The sequence below is a fragment of the Oncorhynchus mykiss genome, chromosome 23 (assembly GCF_013265735.2).
Source record: "Oncorhynchus mykiss isolate Arlee chromosome 23, USDA_OmykA_1.1, whole genome shotgun sequence".
In the NCBI taxonomy this organism is placed as follows: domain Eukaryota; kingdom Metazoa; phylum Chordata; class Actinopteri; order Salmoniformes; family Salmonidae; genus Oncorhynchus; species Oncorhynchus mykiss.
Window position 1 is genome coordinate 2807927 of NC_048587.1, and position 18587 is coordinate 2826513.

Below are 18587 nucleotides of genomic sequence, written 5' to 3' on the forward strand. Positions count from 1 at the left end.
AAGACTCCTCTAAAACAAGGCCAGGGTAAGACTCCTCTAAAACAAGGCCAGGGTAAGACTCCTCTAAAACAAGACCAGGGTAAGACTCCTCTAAACAAGGCCAGGGTAAGACTCCTCTAAAACAAGGCCAGGGTAAGACTCCTCTAAAACAAGACCAGGGTAAGACTCATCTAAAACAAGGCCAGGGTAAGACTCATCAGGCCGATTTCCATCCATCATGTGCAGGGTAGTACCCAATAGCCCCTGCAGATATCATTCTACAGCTGCTGGAGTCAGTCTGCACTCACCCTGCCAAGGCCCTTACACATGGACACACCCTGCCAAGGCTCTCAGTCGGTCATATCCCTGCACTATGAAATATGAGCTTATAGATAGATGCACATCATGCATTTACTCTGTCATAACACGTGATTTGAGCTGGTTTGAGCTGATATATGAATACCATTAGCTGTCACTAGAGGGAGGTGTTCTTCAGCTCAGTACCACAGACTACCTCAGACCTGACTGTCCTGCTGACACAGTTCACTAACCCCAGTACCACAGACTACCTCAGACCTGACTGTCCTGCTGACACAGTTCACTAACCCCAGTACCACAGACTACCTCAGACCTGACTGTCCTGCTGACACAGTTCACTAACCCCAGTACCACAGACTACCTCAGACCTGACTGTCCTGCTGACACAGTTCACTAACCCCAGTACCACAGACTACCTCAGACCTGACTGTCCTGCAGACACAGTTCACTAACCCCAGTACCACAGACTACCTCAGACCTGACTGTCCTGCTGACACAGTTCAATAACCCCAGTACCACAGACTACCTCAGACCTGACTGTCCTGCAGACACAACTGACAGTGATACTGTACTTTAGGTTGTGTTAAGGGTATCTTCATAGGGTGTAGCTGTTTACAATACACTCAGAACATACCACTGATAACCTGCTTTTAGTGTCATTCAAAGTGCTGTATGTGTGGGTATTGTCTTAATGTCTAATCTGATGGAAATAATGACTATACTGTATGTGTGGGTATTGTCTTAATGTCTAATCTGATGGAAATAATGACTATACTGTATGTGTGGGTATTGTCTTAATGTCTAATCTGATGGAAATAATGACTGTACTGTATGTGTGGGTATTATCTTAATGTCTAATCTGATGGAAATAATGACTATACTGTATGTGTGGGTATTGTCTTAATGTCTAATCTGATGGAAATAATGACTATACTGTATGTGTGGGTATTGTCTTAATGTCTAATCTGATGGAAATAATGACTGTACTGTATGTGTGGGTATTATCTTAATGTCTAATCTGATGGAAATAATGACTATACTGTATGTGTGGGTATTGTCTTAATGTCTAATCTGATGGAAATAATGACTGTACTGTATGTGTGGGTATTGTCTTAATGTCTAATCTGATGGAAATAATGACTATACTGTATGTGTGGGTATTGTCTAAATGTCTAATCTGATGGAAATAATGACTGTACTGTATGTGTGGGTATTGTCTTAATGTCTAATCTGATGGAAATAATGACTATACTGTATGTGTGGTTATTGTCTTAATGTCTAATCTTATGGAAATAATGACTGTACTGTATGTGTGGGTATTGTCTTAATGTCTAATCTGATGGAAATAATGACTGTACTGTATGTGTGGGTATTGTCTTAATGTCTAATCTGATGGAAATAATGACTGTACTGTATTTATGACTTGATGTTGTGTCTCCCCTCCTCAGAATGACATCACACCGCTGCATGTGGCTTCTAAGAGAGGGAATGGCAACATGGTGAAAGTTCTGCTGGAGAGGGGAGGCACGATAGACGCCAGGACTAAGGTTAGATATACACTGTACTACATTATACAACGGGTGGGTCTAATCCTGAAGGCTGATTGGTTAAATCAGCATTCCAGCCGGCGTCTATTCCACAAGTTACCACCGGCTAAATCTATGACATTAAAATGCCTATTTACTCTGTTCCATCTGACTGCACAATCCACTGTCTCATTAGCCCAGCCAGGCAATTTATAACCTTTATCTCCACTATAAAAAGCATCTAGACGTTATCTCACATTTGATTTAGACTAACATTTAGTTTTAACAGCGGAGATTTGTATAAACCTTGCTGTCTGTCACTCCGACATTTTCAACATTGTTTCTATATTCATATTAGATCTCCAGCTGTCCCATAGTAATGTGTCGGGAGTCGGGACGAGACAGACAGGCAGGCAGCGTTTCTCAGACAGTCCAAATCATGAATCAGCTTGTATACCTTTTCTGGATATATACAAAGAAATGTCCATTGAAAAAAAGGTAAAAAACAAAAGGAAGTGCAGCTAGTTTGTGGTCTTTCCAGCTTCAGTTTGAAGTGATTGTGTTAGCTGTGTTGTTGGCTAGCTCCTCTGAACAACGAGTGAGCAGTCCTGACGAGTGACCACATTTCCTACGCCAGGCAAAACCGTACCTCATTAGCTCATTGTTATGGATGTATCCAAATAAATGTCACTAGAAAACAACTTAAGCAAATGAAAATGCGGCTACTTTGCTGTTATTCTGGCTGTACTTTTTGACGTGATGGTAATTTAGCCGTAGTTGGCTAGCTAGCAAGCAAGGGATAAGGACGTTGCCAGCCAGAATGGCAATGGAACATTCATCACTTTAGAAGTGTCTTTGTGTTTCCAAGTCACTAAATCTTCATCAGCGCCAATTGAGAATGCACTGAGTACAACGCTCAGTCGGACCTCATAGAACTTTCCACGATGTAGTGACGCAACGTGAAACCTGTGAATTCTTAACATCTATGTTTCTGTTTGGGTGTATATTATGACATAAAGCCCTGTATGGAAGCTGCTCTTCTCTAGTATTGTCTCAGTCCCAGATGTAACATGGTTGTTTTGACAATAGAAATAGCAATACTACTGTAAATAATTAATGTTTATTGTCCTACAGGAGGACTGGTCCGTGGTCAGATTCATGTTTATTGTCCTACTGGAGGACTGGTCCGTGGTCAGATTCATGTTTATTTTCCTACAGGAGGACTGGTCCATGGTCAGAATCATGTTTATTGTCCTACTGGAGGACTGGTCCGTGGTCAGATTCATGTTTATTTTCCTACTGGAGGACTGGTCCGTGGTCAGATTCATGTTTATTTTCCTACAGGAGGACTGGTCCATGGTCAGATTCATGTTTATTGTCCTACGGGAGGACTGGTCTGTGGTCAGATTCATGTTTATTGTCCTACAGGCGGACTGGTCTGTGGTCAGATTCATGTTTATTGTCCTACAGGAAGTCAATCTAGCTCACACACAACATACACAAAACATATAGAAAGCCCAGCAGGAAAGAACCAATAGTCAGAGATCCAGTAAGTAACCTGTGTAATGCTCTACTTCCCCTTAACCTCTGACCCCAGGACGGTCTGACCCCTCTCCACTGTGGCGCCAGGAGCGGACATGAACAGGTGCTGGAGATGCTGCTAGACAGAGGAGCTCCCATCCTGTCCAAAACTAAGGTACAGTAACTATGACAATGTCTTTCTCTCTCTGTCACTGTCCCCCCTCTAAACTGTCTGTCTGTACCCCTCCAGAACGGTCTGTCTCCCCTCCACATGGCCACCCAGGGGGACCATCTGAACTGTGTTCAGCTCCTGCTACACCACGAGGTTCCTGTTGATGATGTCACCAACGACTATCTGACGGCCCTGCATGTCGCCGCCCACTGCGGACACTACAAGGTCGCCAAGGTCATTGTGGACAAGAAGGCCAATCCCAACGCTAAAGCACTGGTAAGCATCAGTCACACTGTGTATTAAAATCACTGTTAGATGTTAGCTTAGCATTATTTTAGTAATAAGTTAGCATTAACTTTAGCAGTAGCTACTCTTCCTGGGATCCACACTAAATTGGAATCACAGAACAGTGACATGGGAACAGTAACATCACTTCCTGTTGTATATCATTCTGCCTCATCCAGTCCACAGCCTCTGAGGCTGACAGTAAAGTGTGTTGGCTGGCTGCAGGGTTAGGGCTAGGGTTTATGGCATCAGGCAGCCACTAGTATACTGGCATGGTGTTTAGTCATTGGAACAGAATGACTGAAGTTTAGAGAGAAAAAGGAAGAAGTAAAGAGGGAACTGAAGAAATAACACACGGTGCCAAACCTCAAAGCAGCCAGAGGCCAGTTACTGTAACTCCACATGTTTATCTGGTTAGTATCTGGTTAGCTGTGTGTTAACCAGGCTGGTTAGCTGTGTGTTAACCAGGCTGGTTAGCTGTGTGTTAACCAGGCTGGTTAGCTGTGTGTTAACCAGGCTGGTTAGCTGTGTGTTAACCAGCCAGGACATCTGTAGAGTTGTGGTGTGTGTTAACCAGGCTGGACATCTATAGAGTTGTGTTGTGTGTTAACCAGGCTGGACATCTATAGAGTTGTGTTGTGTGTTAACCAGGCTGGACATCTGTAGAGTTGTGTTGTGTGTTAACCAGGCTGGATGCTGTGTGTTAACCAGCCAGGACATCTATAGAGTTGTGCTGTGTGTTAACCAGGCTGGACATCTGTAGAGTTGTGTTGTGTGTTAACCAGGCTGGTTAGCTGTGTGTTAACCAGCCAGGACATCTGTAGAGTTGTGTTGTGTGTTAACCAGGCTGGACATCTGTAGAGTTGTGTTGTGTGTTAACCAGGCTGGATGCTGTGTGTTAACCAGCCAGGACATCTATAGAGTTGTGCTGTGTGTTAACCAGGCTGGACATCTGTAGAGTTGTGTTGTGTGTTAACCAGGCTGGATGCTGTGTGTTAACCAGCCAGGACATCTATAGAGTTGTGCTGTGTGTTAACCAGGCTGGACATCTGTAGAGTTGTGTTGTGTGTTAACCAGGCTGGATATCTGTAGAGTTGTGTTGTGTGTTAACCAGGCTGGACATCTGTAGAGTTGTGTTGTGTGTTAACCAGGCTGGACATCTATAGAGTTGTGCTGTGTGTTTTTCTTTTAGAATGGTTTCACTCCGCTCCACATCGCCTGCAAGAAGAACAGAATCAAAGTGATGGAACTGCTGCTGAAACACGGAGCGTCCATACAGGCAGTGACCGAGGTAGGAACTGAAACACGGAGCCTCCATACAGGCAGTGACCGAGGTAGGAACTGAAACACGGAGCATCCATACAGGCATTGACCGAGGTAGGAACTGACACGGAGCGTCCATACAGGCAGTGACCGAGGTAGGAACTGACACGGAGCGTCTATACAGGCAGTTACCGAGGTAGGAACTGAAACACGGAGCATCCATACAGGCATTGACCGAGGTATGAACTGAAACACGGAGCGTCCATACAGGCAGTGACCGAGGTAGGAACTGAAACACGGAGCATCCATACAGGCATTGGCCGAGGTAGGAACTGAAACACGGAGCGTCCATACAGGCAGTGACCGAGGTAGGAGCTGAAACACGGAGCGTCCATACAGGCATTGACCGAGGTAGGAACTGAAACACGGAGCGTCTATACAGGCAGTGACCAAGGTAGGAACTGAAACACGGAGCATCCATACAGGCAGTGACCAAGGTAGGACCTGACACGGAGCGTCCATACAGGCAGTGACCGAGGTAGGAACTGACATGGAGCATCTATACAGGCAGTGACCGAGGTAGGAACTGAAACACGGAGCGTCCATACAGGCAGTGACCGAGGTAGGAACTGAAACACGGAGCGTCCATACAGGCAGTGACCGAGGTAGGAACTGAAACACGGATCGTCCATACAGGCAGTGACCGAGGTAGGACCTGAAACACGGAGTGTCCATACAGGCAGTGACCAAGGTAGGAACTGAAACACGGAGCGTCTATACAGGCAGTGACCAAGGTAGGACCTGACATGGAGCGTCCCTACAGTCAGTGACCGAGGTAGGAACTGACATGGAGCATCTATACAGGCAGTGACCGAGGTAGGAACTGACACGGAGCGTCTATACAGGCAGTGACCGAGGTAGGAACTGACACGGAGCGTCTATACAGGCAGTGCCCGAGGTAGGAACTGAAACACGGAGCATCTATACAGGCAGTGACCGAGGTAGGATCTGACACGGAGCGTCCATACAGGCAGTGACCGAGGTAGGACCTGAAACACGGAGCGTCCATACAGGCAGTAACTGAGGTAGGAACTGACACGGAGCGTCTATACAGGAAGTGACCGAGGTAGGAACTGAAACACGGAGCGTCCATACAGGCAGTGACCGAGGTAGGAACTGAAACACGGAGCGTCCATACAGGCAGTGACCGAGGTGGGAACTGAAACACGGAGCGTCTATACAGGCAGTGACCGAGGTAGGAACTGACATGGAGCGTCTATACAGGCAGTGACCGAGGTAGGAACTGAAACACGGAGCGTCCATACAGGCAGTGACCGAGGTGGGAACTGAAACACGGAGCGTCCATACAGGCAGTGACCGAGGTAGGAACTTCAGAAGACCTACAGAGGAACACCTAACTAACTTTACAAAAACTACAGAAGACCTACAGAGGACCTACTAACTAACATGTTGTCTTCTGACTGACTGTGTCTCTCTGTTCAACCATTCTAGAATGGATCTCTGTTCTGTGGTGTTTGTCTTTGATAGGTGGACATGGACACTAAGTTCTGGTGATTGTAGTTGTTTGCTACAGACGTTTTGAAGTGAATAGAAGTATCTGAGTTAGCTGAGGTTCTGTGTTAGGAGTTTTATCCGGACATGACACATGTTGCTGACAGGGTCTTGAGGAGGAAGGCTTGGTGCTGGTCAGAGGGGCTGGCTCTGGTATCAGTTTTTACCAGAAAAGGGCCAGATAACTTCTGTTGTGAGCTAGGGGCTGGGGGCTATGCACTCGGTGAACTGCCTACAACTTTAAAGCGGACTATCTCTGTTCCTAGAATAACTATGTGTCTCCGTTTCAATCGGGTCTCTTGTTCCTAGCCTAACTCTGTGTCTCTGTTACAGTCGGGTCTCACTCCGATCCATGTGGCGGCTTTCATGGGACACGATAACATCGTCACTCAGCTGACGAATCATGGAGCTTCGCCAAACACAACTAATGTGGTGAGTCACAGAATATACTCTCTCCCTCTCTCCCTTTCTCCCTCTCTCTCTCTCTCTCTCTCTCTTTCTTACTATCTCTCTCTCTCTATCTATCTATCTATCTCTCTCTCTCTCTCTCTTTCTTGCTATCTCTCTCTCTTTCTTACTATCTCTCTCTCTCTCTCTCTCTCTCTCTCTCTCTTTCTCTGTGTGTGTTTGATAGAACCCTGGTACCTAACCTGTGTGTTTGATAGAACCCTGGTATCTAACCTGTGTGTTTGATATAACCCTGGTACTTAAACCTGTGTGTTTGATAGAATCCTGGTACCTAACCTGTGTGTTTGTGAAGTAACATTTCTAACCTGTGTGTATCTCTGAGTTCCAGAGGGGAGAGACGGCGCTCCACATGGCAGCGAGGGCCGGCCAGGCTGGCGTAGTCAAATACCTGGTTCAGAGCGGAGCCAGAGTGGAGGTCAAGGCCAAGGTAGGACTGGCGAAAAACCCAATACTGACTGGAGAAAAAAACAAAATTGACTGGAGAGAATCTCCCATACTGACCAGAGAGAATCCCTCATACTGACTGGTGAGAATCCCCCATACTGACCAGAGAGAATCCCCCATACTGACTGGTGAGAATCCCCCATACTGACTGGTAAGAATCCCCCATACTGACTGGAGAGAATCCCCCATACTGACTGGTGAGAATCCCCCATACTGACCAGAGAGAATCCCTCATACTGACTGGTGAGAATCCCCCATACTGACCAGAGAGAATCCCCATACTGACTGGTGAGAATCCCCCATACTGACTGGTGAGAATCCCCCATACTGACTGGAGAGAATCCCCCATACTGACTGGAGAGAATCCCCCATACTGACTGGAGAGAATCTCCCATACTGACTGGTGAGAATCCCCCATACTGACTGGAGAGAATCTCCCATACTGACTGGAGAGAATCCCCCATACTGCCTGGAGTGATTCTCCCATACCGACTGGAGAGAATCCCGACTGGTTTAGCTAGTAATTTTAGTAGTATTGGTGGAGTTATTATATTAACATAAGGTATTGTTATTGGTGGAGTTATTACATTAAAATAAGGTATTCTTATTGGTGGAGTTATTACATTAAAATAAGGTATTGTTATTGGTGGAGTTATTACATTAAAATAAGGTATTGTTATTGGTGGAGTTAGTATATTAAAATAAGGTATTGTTATTGGTGGAGTTATTATATTTAAATGAGGTATTCTTATTGGTGGAGTTATTATATTTAAATGAGGTATTCTTAGCCATGTGGAGTATTTACAGTTGGATTACTATATATACTGTGACTTGTTGTCACAGTTGATCTTAAGAAAAATGTTTTTTGGTGCTCATGTTTGTCTCCTGTCTGTCCTCTAACCCTCTGTCCCTGTCTCCAGGACAACCAGACCCCGCTCCACATCTCCAGTCGTCTGGGGAAGCCTGACATCGTGCTGTATCTGCTGCAGAATGGGGCGTGTCCTGACGCCACTACCACCTCTGGCTACACCCCCCTACACCTGGCTGCCAAAGAGGGACACAGAGACGTCTCCTCAGTCCTCCTTGACCAGGGGGCTTCTCCAGACATCACTACCAAGGTACACACTACACCCAACACACTTCACTCTACACACTTCACCCTACACACTACTAACCCTACACACTACTAACCCTATTAGAGAGGGACACAGAGACATCACCTCAGTCGTCCTTGACACTACTTTGCACTTTGCACTACACACTATACCCTACACACTACACCCTACACACAGAGTTATAACTAGTTCCACTGGAGGAGGGTTAGAGTTTTAGTTAGTTCCACTGGAGGAGGGTTAGAGTTATAACTATAGTTCACTGGAGGAGGGTTAGAGTTATAACTATAGTTCCACTGGAGGAGGGTTAGAGTTATAACTAGTTCCACTGGAGGAGGGTTAGAGTTATAACTATAGTTCACTGGAGGAGGGTTAGAGTTTTAGTTAGTTCCACTGGAGGAGGGTTAGAGTTATAACTATAGTTCCACTGGAGGAGGGTTAGAGTTATAACTATAGTTCCCCTGGAGGAGGGTTAGAGTTATAACTATAGTTCCACTGGAGGAGGGTTAGAGTTATAACTATAGTTCCACTGGAGGAGGGTTAGAGTTATAACTATAGTTCACTGGAGGAGGGTTAGAGTTATAACTATAGTTCCACTGGAGGAGGGTTAGAGTAATAACTATAGTTCCATTGGAGGATGATTAGAGTTATAACTATAGTTCCACTGGAGGAGGGTTAGAGTTATAACTATAGTTCCCTGGAGGAGGGTTAGAGTTATAACTAGTTCCACTGGAGGAGGGTTAGAGTTATAACTATAGTTCCACTGGAGGAGGGTTAGAGTTATAACTATAGTTCCCTGGAGGAGGGTTAGAGTTATAACTATAGTTCCCTGGAGGAGGGTTAGAGTAATAACTATAGTTCCATTGGAGGATGATTAGAGTTATAACTATAGTTCCACTGGAGGAGGGTTAGAGTTATAACTATAGTTCCCTGGAGGAGGGTTAGAGTTATAACTAGTTCCACTGGAGGAGGGTTAGAGTTATAACTATAGTTCCACTGGAGGAGGGTTAGAGTTATAACTATAGTTCCCTGGAGGAGGGTTAGAGTTATAACTATAGTTCCCTGGAGGAGGGTTAGAGTTATAACTATAGTTCCCTGGAGGAGGGTTAGAGTTATAACTATAGTTCCACTGTAGGAGGGTTAGAGTTATAACTAGTTCCCTGGAGGAGGGTTAGAGTTATAACTAGTTCCACTGGAGGAGGGTTAGAGTTTTAGTTAGTTCCACTGGAGGAGGGTTAGAGTTATAACTATAGTTCCACTGTGGGAGGGTTAGAGTTATAACTAGTTCCACTGGAGGAGGGTTAGAGTTATAACTAGTTCCACTGGAGGAGGGTTAGAGTTATAACTATAGTTCCCCTGGAGGAGGGTTAGAGTTATAACTATAGTTCCCTGGAGGAGGGTTAGAGTTATAACTATAGTTCCACTGGAGGAGGGTTAGAGTTATAACTATAGTTCCCTGGAGGAGGGTTAGAGTTATAACTAGTTCCACTGGAGGAGGGTTAGACTTATAACTATAGTTCCACTGTGGGAGGGTTAGAGTTATAACTAGTTCCACTGGAGGAGGGTTAGAGTTATAACTAGTACCACTGGAGGAGGGTTAGAGTTATAACTAGTTCCACTGGAGGAGGGTTAGAGTTTTAGTTAGTTCCACTGGAGGAGGGTTAGAGTTATAACTATAGTTCCACTGGACGAGGGTTAGAGTTATAACTAGTTCCACTGGAGGAAGGTTAGAGTTATAACTATAGTTCCCTGGAGGAGGGTTAGAGTTATAACTATAGTTCCACTGGAGGAGGGTTAGAGTTATAACTATAGTTCCCCTAGAGGAGGGTTAGAGTTATAACTATAGTTCCACTGGAGGAGGGTTAGAGTTATAACTATAGTTCCACTGGAGGAGGGTTAGAGTTATAACTATAGTTCACTGGAGGAGGGTTAGAGTTTTAACTATAGTTCCACTGGAGGAGGGTTAGAGTAATAACTATAGTTCCATTGGAGGATGATTAGAGTTATAACTATAGTTCCACTGGAGGAGGGTTAGAGTTATAACTATAGTTCCCTGGAGGAGGGTTAGAGTTATAACTAGTTCCACTGGAGGAGGGTTAGAGTTATAACTATAGTTCCACTGGAGGAGGGTTAGAGTTATAACTATAGTTCCCTGGAGGAGGGTTAGAGTTATAACTATAGTTCCCTGGAGGAGGGTTAGAGTTATAACTATAGTTCCCTGGAGGAGGGTTAGAGTTATAACTATAGTTCCACTGTAGGAGGGTTAGAGTTATAACTAGTTCCCTGGAGGAGGGTTAGAGTTATAACTAGTTCCACTGGAGGAGGGTTAGAGTTATAACTAGTTCCACTGGAGGAGGGTTAGAGTTATAACTATAGTTCCACTGTGGGAGGGTTAGAGTTATAACTAGTTCCACTGGAGGAGGGTTAGAGTTATAACTAGTTCCACTGGAGGAGGGTTAGAGTTATAACTAGTTCCACTGGAGGAGGGTTAGAGTTTTAGTTAGTTCCACTGGAGGAGGGTTAGAGTTATAACTATAGTTCCACTGGAGGAGGGTTAGAGTTATAACTATAGTTCCACAGTAGGAGGGTTAGAGTTATAACTAGTTCCCTGGAGGAGGGTTAGAGTTATAACTAGTTCCACTGGAGGAGGGTTAGAGTTATAACTAGTTCCACTGGAGGAGGGTTAGAGTTATAACTATAGTTCCACTGTGGGAGGGTTAGAGTTATAACTAGTTCCACTGGAAGAGGGTTAGAGTTATAACTAGTTCCACTGGAGGAGGGTTAGAGTTATAACTAGTTCCACTGGAGGAGGGTTAGAGTTTTAGTTAGTTCCACTGGAGGAGGGTTAGAGTTATAACTAGTTCCACTGGAGGAAGGTTAGAGTTATAACTATAGTTCCCTGGAGGAGGGTTAGAGTTATAACTATAGTTCCACTGGAGGAGGGTTAGAGTTATAACTATAGTTCCACTGGAGGAGGGTTAGAGTTATAACTATAGTTCACTGGAGGAGGGTTAGAGTTATAACTATAGTTCCACTGGAGGAGGGTTAGAGTAATAACTAGTTCCACTGGAGGAGGGTTAGAGTTATAACTATAGTTCCACAGGAGGAGGGTTAGAGTTATAACTAGTTCCACTGGAGGAGGGTTAGAGTTATAACTATAGTTCCCTGGAGGAGGGTTAGAGTTATAACTATAGTTCCATTGGAGGAGGATTAGAGTTATAACTATAGTTCCACTGGAGGAGGGTTAGAGTTATAACTATAGTTCCCTGGAGGAGGGTTAGAGTTATAACTATAGTTCCCTGGAGGAGGGTTAGAGTTATAACTAGTTCCACTGGAGGAGGGTTAGAGTTATAACTATAGTTCCACTGGAGGAGGGTTAGAGTTATAACTATAGTTCCCTGGAGGAGGGTTAGAGTTATAACTATAGTTCCACTGGAGGAGGGTTAGAGTTATAACTATAGTTCCCTGGAGGAGGGTTAGAGTTATAACTAGTTCCACTGGAGGAGGGTTAGAGTTATAACTATAGTTCCACTGTGGGAGGGTTAGAGTTATAACTAGTTCCACTGGAGGAGGGTTAGAGTTATAACTAGTTCCACTGGAGGAGGGTTAGAGTTATAACTAGTTCCACTGGAGGAGGGTTAGAGTTTTAGTTAGTTCCACTGGAGGAGGGTTAGAGTAATAACTATAGTTCCATTGGAGGAGGATTAGAGTTATAACTATAGTTCCACTGGAGGAGGGTTAGAGTTATAACTATAGTTCCCTGGAGGAGGGTTAGAGTTATAACTATAGTTCCCTGGAGGAGGGTTAGAGTTATAACTAGTTCCACTGGAGGAGGGTTAGAGTTATAACTATAGTTCCACTGGAGGAGGGTTAGAGTTATAACTATAGTTCCCTGGAGGAGGGTTAGAGTTATAACTATAGTTCCCTGGAGGAGGGTTAGAGTTATAACTATAGTTCCCTGGAGGAGGGTTAGAGTTATAACTATAGTTCCACTGTAGGAGGGTTAGAGTTATAACTAGTTCCCTGGAGGAGGGTTAGAGTTATAACTAGTTCCACTGGAGGAAGGTTAGAGTTATAACTATAGTTCCCCTGGAGGAGGGTTAGAGTAATAACTATAGTTCCATTGGAGGAGGATTAGAGTTATAACTATAGTTCCACTGGAGGAGGGTTAGAGTTATAACTATAGTTCCCTGGAGGAGGGTTAGAGTTATAACTATAGTTCCCCTGGAGGAGGGTTAGAGTTATAACTAGTTCCACTGGAGGAGGGTTAGAGTTATAACTATAGTTCCCTGGAGGAGGGTTAGAGTTATAACTATAGTTCCCTGGAGGAGGGTTAGAGTTATAACTATAGTTCCCTGGAGGAGGGTTAGAGTTATAACTATAGTTCCACTGGAGGAGGGTTAGAGTTATAACTAGTTCCACTGGAGGAGGGTTAGAGTTATAACTATAGTTCCCTGGAGGAGGGTTAGAGTTATAACTATAGTTCCCTGGAGGAGGGTTAGAGTTATAACTATAGTTCCCTGGAGGAAGGTTAGAGTTTTAGCTAGTTCCACTGCAGTAGTCTGCTGATTGATTCAGAGTGTTTCCATGGCTAGCAGGTAGCGTGACATCATACACCACAGCATCTGTATCGTTCCATTAGCAGCAGGCTGGCTGCTGGCAGAGTTCACATAGTGAATGGTGATGCTGCATTTATAGTTAGCATTAAAGCAAAGTGGTCTTTGTTTTGCTTATATTATCATGCTGCTTGACCTCTATTTGTAGAGTTAGTGGTATCAACAGTTAGTAGTATGAAAGGTTAGGGCTAATAAAGGTTGGGGTTAGTGAATGTTTGATCTGGGGTTAGAGATAATGGTATCAGCAGTTAGGGTTAGTTAAGGTTAAGGTTAGTGTGATGAATGGTTGATCTGGGGTTAGAGAGAATGGTATCAGCAGTTAGGGTTAGTTAAGGTTAAGGTTAGTGTGATGAATGGTTAATATGGGGTTAGAGAGAATGGTATCAGCAGTTAGGGTTAGTTAAGGTTAGGGTTAGTGGGATGAATGGTTAATCTGGGGTTAGAGAGAATGGTATCAGCAGTTAGGGTTAGTTAAGGTTAGTGGTATGAATGGTTAGGGTTAGTTAAGGTTAAGGTTAGTGTGATGAATGGTTGATCTGGGTTTAGAGAGAATGGTATCAGCAGTTAGGGTTAGTTAAGGTTAAGGTTAGTGTGATGAATGGTTCATCTGGGGTTAGAGAGAATGGTATCAACAGTTAGGGTTCGTTAAGGTTAAGGTTAGTGGTATGAATGGTTAGGGTTAGTACTGGTTAGGGTTAGTGGTATGAATGGTTGATCTGGGGTTAGAGAGAATGGTATCAGCAGTTAGGGTTAGTACTGGTTAGGGTTAGTGGTATGAATGGTTAGGGTTAGTACTGGTTAGGGTTAGTGGTATGAATGGTTGATCTGGGGTTAGAGAGAATGGTATCAGCAGTTAGGGTTAGTACTGGTTAGGGTTAGTTGTATGAATGGTTAGGGTTAGTACTGGTTTGGGTTAGTGGTATGAATGGTTGATCTGGGGTTAGAGAGAGTGGTATCAGCAGTTAGGGTTAGTACTGGTTAGGGTTAGTGGTATGAATGGTTGATCTGGGGTTAGAGAGAGTGGTATCAACAGTCAGGGTTAGTACTGGTTTGTGTTAGTGGTATGAATGGTTGATCTGGGGTTAGAGAGAGTGGTATCAACAGTCAGGGTTAGTACTGGTTAGGGTTAGTGGTATGAATGGTTGATCTGGGGTTAGAGAGAATGGTATCAGCAGTTAGGGTTAGTTAAGGTTAAGGTTAGTGTGATGAATGGTTGATCTGGGGTTAGAGAGCATGGTATCAGCAGTTAGGGTTAGTACTGGTTAGGGTTAGTGGTATGAATGGTTAGGGTTAGTACTGGTTAGGGTTAGTGGTATGAATGGTTGATCTGGGGTTAGAGAGAATGGTATCAGAAGTTAGGGTTAGTACTGGTTAGGGTTAGTGGTATGAATGGTTAGGGTTAGTACTGGTTAGGGTTAGTGGTATGAATGGTTGATCTGGGGTTGGAGAGAGTGGTATCAGCAGTTAGGGTTGAAGTTAGTGGTGTAACCGGTTGATGTTTCACTGCCTTGCTTCACAACAGAGGAATCTGTTGTGTAACTGAGTTGTGGGTATCGTTATTCATTATCGTTGTAATGGATCAACACTTTAATGAACTGTGACACAGTCCATGGAAATGACTATCTCTATGTACAGTTAGTTCAACTTCTCTCTGTCATGTGAGTCTTGTTGGGGAATAATCAGAATTAGTTGGTAACATAGATGTTTTATATTCATCATATGTTTGTAAGTTACTTCTCATCAGAATGTGTTTGTATAATACTGTGGCCGGGTTGCAGTATCTGTTCTCTGTCAGGACTAAGTTACTTCTCATCAGAATGTGTTTGTATAATACTGTGGCCGGGTTGCAGTATCTGTTCTCTGTCAGGACTAAGTTACTTCTCATCAGAATGTGTTTGTATAATACTGTGGCCGGGTTGCAGTATCTGTTCTCTGTCAGGACTAAGTTACTTCTCATCAGAATGTGTTTGTATAATACTGTGGCCGGGTTGCAGTATCTGTTCTCTGTCAGGACTAAGTTACTTCTCATCAGAATGTGTTTGTATAATACTGTGGCCGGGTTGCAGTATCTGTTCTCTGTCAGGACTAAGTTACTTCTCATCAGAATGCGTTTGTATAATACTGTGGCCGGGTTGCAGTATCTGTTCTCTGTCAGGACTAAGTTACTTCTCATCAGAATGCGTTTGTATAATACTGTGGCCGGGTTGCAGTATCTGTTCTCTGTCAGGACTAAGTTACTTCTCATCAGAATGTGTTTGTATAATACTGTGGCCGGGTTGCAGTCATCTGTTCTCTGTCAGGACTAAGTTATTTGGGCCGCAGAGAGGGGAGAGGTCAAGCGTGTATCTCTTGGCTCCACAATGTCTGTGTGCCAGTCAATGTGTCTCTGTGATCTTGTCAAGATAGGATGGATTTGATATATGCATGTTGATATGGATATTGTTTAGGTTCTGAGTTTGAGAAAATAACATAGTTTAGGAGACAAAGCTGAACCCTCAGAGGGTGGAGTATACTAACTACTGTGATATGTGGTTGTCCCACCTAGCTATCTGAATATACTAACTAAATCAAATCAAATCAATTTTTATTTGTCACATACACATGGTTAGCAGATGTTAATGCGAGTGTAGCGAAATGCTTGTGCTTCTAGTTCCGACAATGCAGTAATAACCAACAAGTAATCTAGCTAACAATTCCAAAACTACTACCTTATAGACACAAGTGAAAGGGGATAAAGAATATGTACATAAAGATATATGAATGAGTGATGGTACAGAGCGGCATAGGCAAGATACAGTAGATGGTATTGAGTGCAGTATATACATATGAGATGAGTATGTAAACAATGTGGCATAGTTAAAGTGGCTAGTGATACATGTATTACATAAAGATTCAGTAGATGATATAGAGTACAGTATATACATATACATATGAGATGAATAATGTAGGGTATGTAAACATTATATTAGGTAGCATTGTTTAAAGTGGCTAGTGATATATTTTACATAATTTCCCATCAATTCCCATTATTAAAGTGGCTGGAGTTGAGTCAGTGTGTTGGCAGCAGCCACTCAGTGTTAGTGGTGGCTGTTTAACAGTCTGATGGCCTTGAGAAAGAAGCTGTTTTTCAGTCTCTCGGTCCCAGCTTTGATGCACCTGTACTGATCTCGCCTTCTGGATGATAGCGGGGTGAACAGGCAGTGGCTCGGGTGGTTGTTGTCCTTGATGATCTTTATGGCCTTCCTGTGACATCGGGTGGTGTAGGTGTCCTGGAGGGCAGGTAGTTTGCCCCCGGTGATGCGTTGTGCAGACCTCACTACCCTCTGGAGAGCCTTCCGGTTGTGGGTGGAGCAGTTGCCGTACTAGGCGGTGATACAGCCCGACAGGATGCTCTCGATTGTGCATCTGTAGAAGTTTGTGAGTGCTTTTGGTGACAAGCCAAATTTCTTCAGCCTCCTGAGGTTGAAGAGGCGCTGCTGCGCCTTCTTCACGATGCTGTCTGTGTGGGTGGACCAATTCAGTTTGTCTGTGATGTGTACGCCGAGGAACTTAAAACTTACTACCCTCTCCACTACTGTTCCATCGATGTGGATAGGGGGGTGTTCCTACTTCTGTGATATGTGGTTGTCCCACCTAGCTATCTGAATATACTAACTACTGTGATATGTGGTTGTCTCACCTAGCTATCTGAATATACTAACTACTGTGATATGTGGTTGTCTCACCTAGCTATCTGAATATACTAACTACTGTGATATGTGGTTGTCTCACCTAGCTATCTGAATATACTAACTACTGTGATATGTGGTTGTCCCACCTAGCTATCTGAATATACTAACTACTGTGATATGTGGTTGTCTCACCTAGCTATCTGAATATACTAACTACTGTGATATGTGGTTGTCCCACCTAGCTATCTGAATATACTAACTACTGTGATATGTGGTTGTCCCACCTAGCTATCTGAATATACTACCTACTGTGATATGTGGTTGTCTCACCTAGCTATCTGAATATACTAACTACTGTGATATGTGGTTGTCCCACCTAGCTATCTGAATATACTACCTACTGTGATATATGGTTGTCCCACCTAGCTATCTGATGATGAAAGCACTAACTGTAAGGTGCTCTGGATAAGAGCTTCTGCTAAATGACTAACATGTAATAATCTATGATGTGATGCTGTGAGTGTTGTTGTGGCTCATTGCTGTCTACTCCTCTCTTCTCTCATCTCCTTTCCTCTCTCATCTCCATCATCTCCTCCCTGTCTCTCTCCTTTCATCACCTCCTCCTCTCCTCTCCTTTCCTTTCATCACCTCCTCCTCTCCTCTCCTTTCCTCTCTCCTCTCCTCCCCTCTTCCAGAAAGGCTTCACTCCCCTCCATGTTGCAGCTAAGTATGGGAAGATGGAAGTGGCCAACCTTCTGCTGCAGAGACACACTGTGCCCGATGCAGCTGGGAAGGTACCGTAGTCACCATGGAAACAGGGTAGTTAGCTAGTCTGGTAGTCAGTAGTGCATCTCACTGATAGTAATAGTAATGTACAGCACAGATAGTTCTCACTGATGTCATATGAGTTATTCTCATATTGGTTCATTATAATGTAACTACACATCAGTATTCTTGCAGTGCTACTAACCAGGTTTCCATCCAACCTTTTTAATTTGTCGGTAAAATGTGTTATTTGAGAAATGGCGGTGAAAACGCCTTTTGTGTGCAAATATTGATTAACCATCACATGGAAGGAAGCTTGGGAGTCACGCAATGATATGTTGTGTGGTCCTCCCACTACGACTCCGGCTTGGAGCTTCGAGATGATATGTTGTGTGGTCCTCCCACTACGACTCCAGCTTGGAGCTACGCGATGATATGTTGTGTGGTCCTCCCACTACGACTCCGGCTTGGAGCTACGAGATGATATGTTGTGTGGTCCTCCCACTATGACTCCGGCTTGGAGCTACGAGATGATATGTTGTGTGGTCCTCCCACTACGACTCCGGCTTGGAGCTACGAGATGATATGTTGTGTGGTCCTCCCACTACGACTCCGGCTTGGAGCTACGAGATGATATGTTGTGTGGTCCTCCCACTACGACTCAGGCTTGGAGCTACGTGATGAAATGTTGTGTGGTCCTCCCACTATGACTCCGGCTTGGAGCTACGCTATGAAATGTTGTGTGGTCCTCCCACTACGACTCAGGCTTGGAGCTACGTGATGAAATGTTGTGTGGTCCTCCCACTACGACTCAGGCTTGGAGCTACGTGATGATATGTTGTGTGGTCCTCCCACTACAACTCCGGCTTGGAGCT

At 44.2% G+C, this 18587-nt stretch overlaps 1 protein-coding gene across 12 annotated transcripts in view; it reads left to right on the plus strand.

Annotated features, from left to right (window-relative positions):
• The window catches only part of LOC110510594 (ankyrin-3), a 203377-nt gene that overhangs the window by 87715 nt on the left and 97075 nt on the right, over positions 1-18587 (plus strand). For all 12 annotated transcript variants that reach the window (XM_036960367.1, XM_036960356.1, XM_036960357.1 and 9 more), the window contains 8 exons: positions 1746-1844; positions 3421-3519; positions 3595-3792; positions 4994-5092; positions 6970-7068; positions 7433-7531; positions 8469-8666; positions 17643-17741. In XM_036960367.1, coding sequence (XP_036816262.1) covers positions 1746-1844; positions 3421-3519; positions 3595-3792; positions 4994-5092; positions 6970-7068; positions 7433-7531; positions 8469-8666; positions 17643-17741 — 990 coding nt within the window. The remainder of the gene's footprint in view (positions 1-1745; positions 1845-3420; positions 3520-3594; positions 3793-4993; positions 5093-6969; positions 7069-7432; positions 7532-8468; positions 8667-17642; positions 17742-18587) is intronic.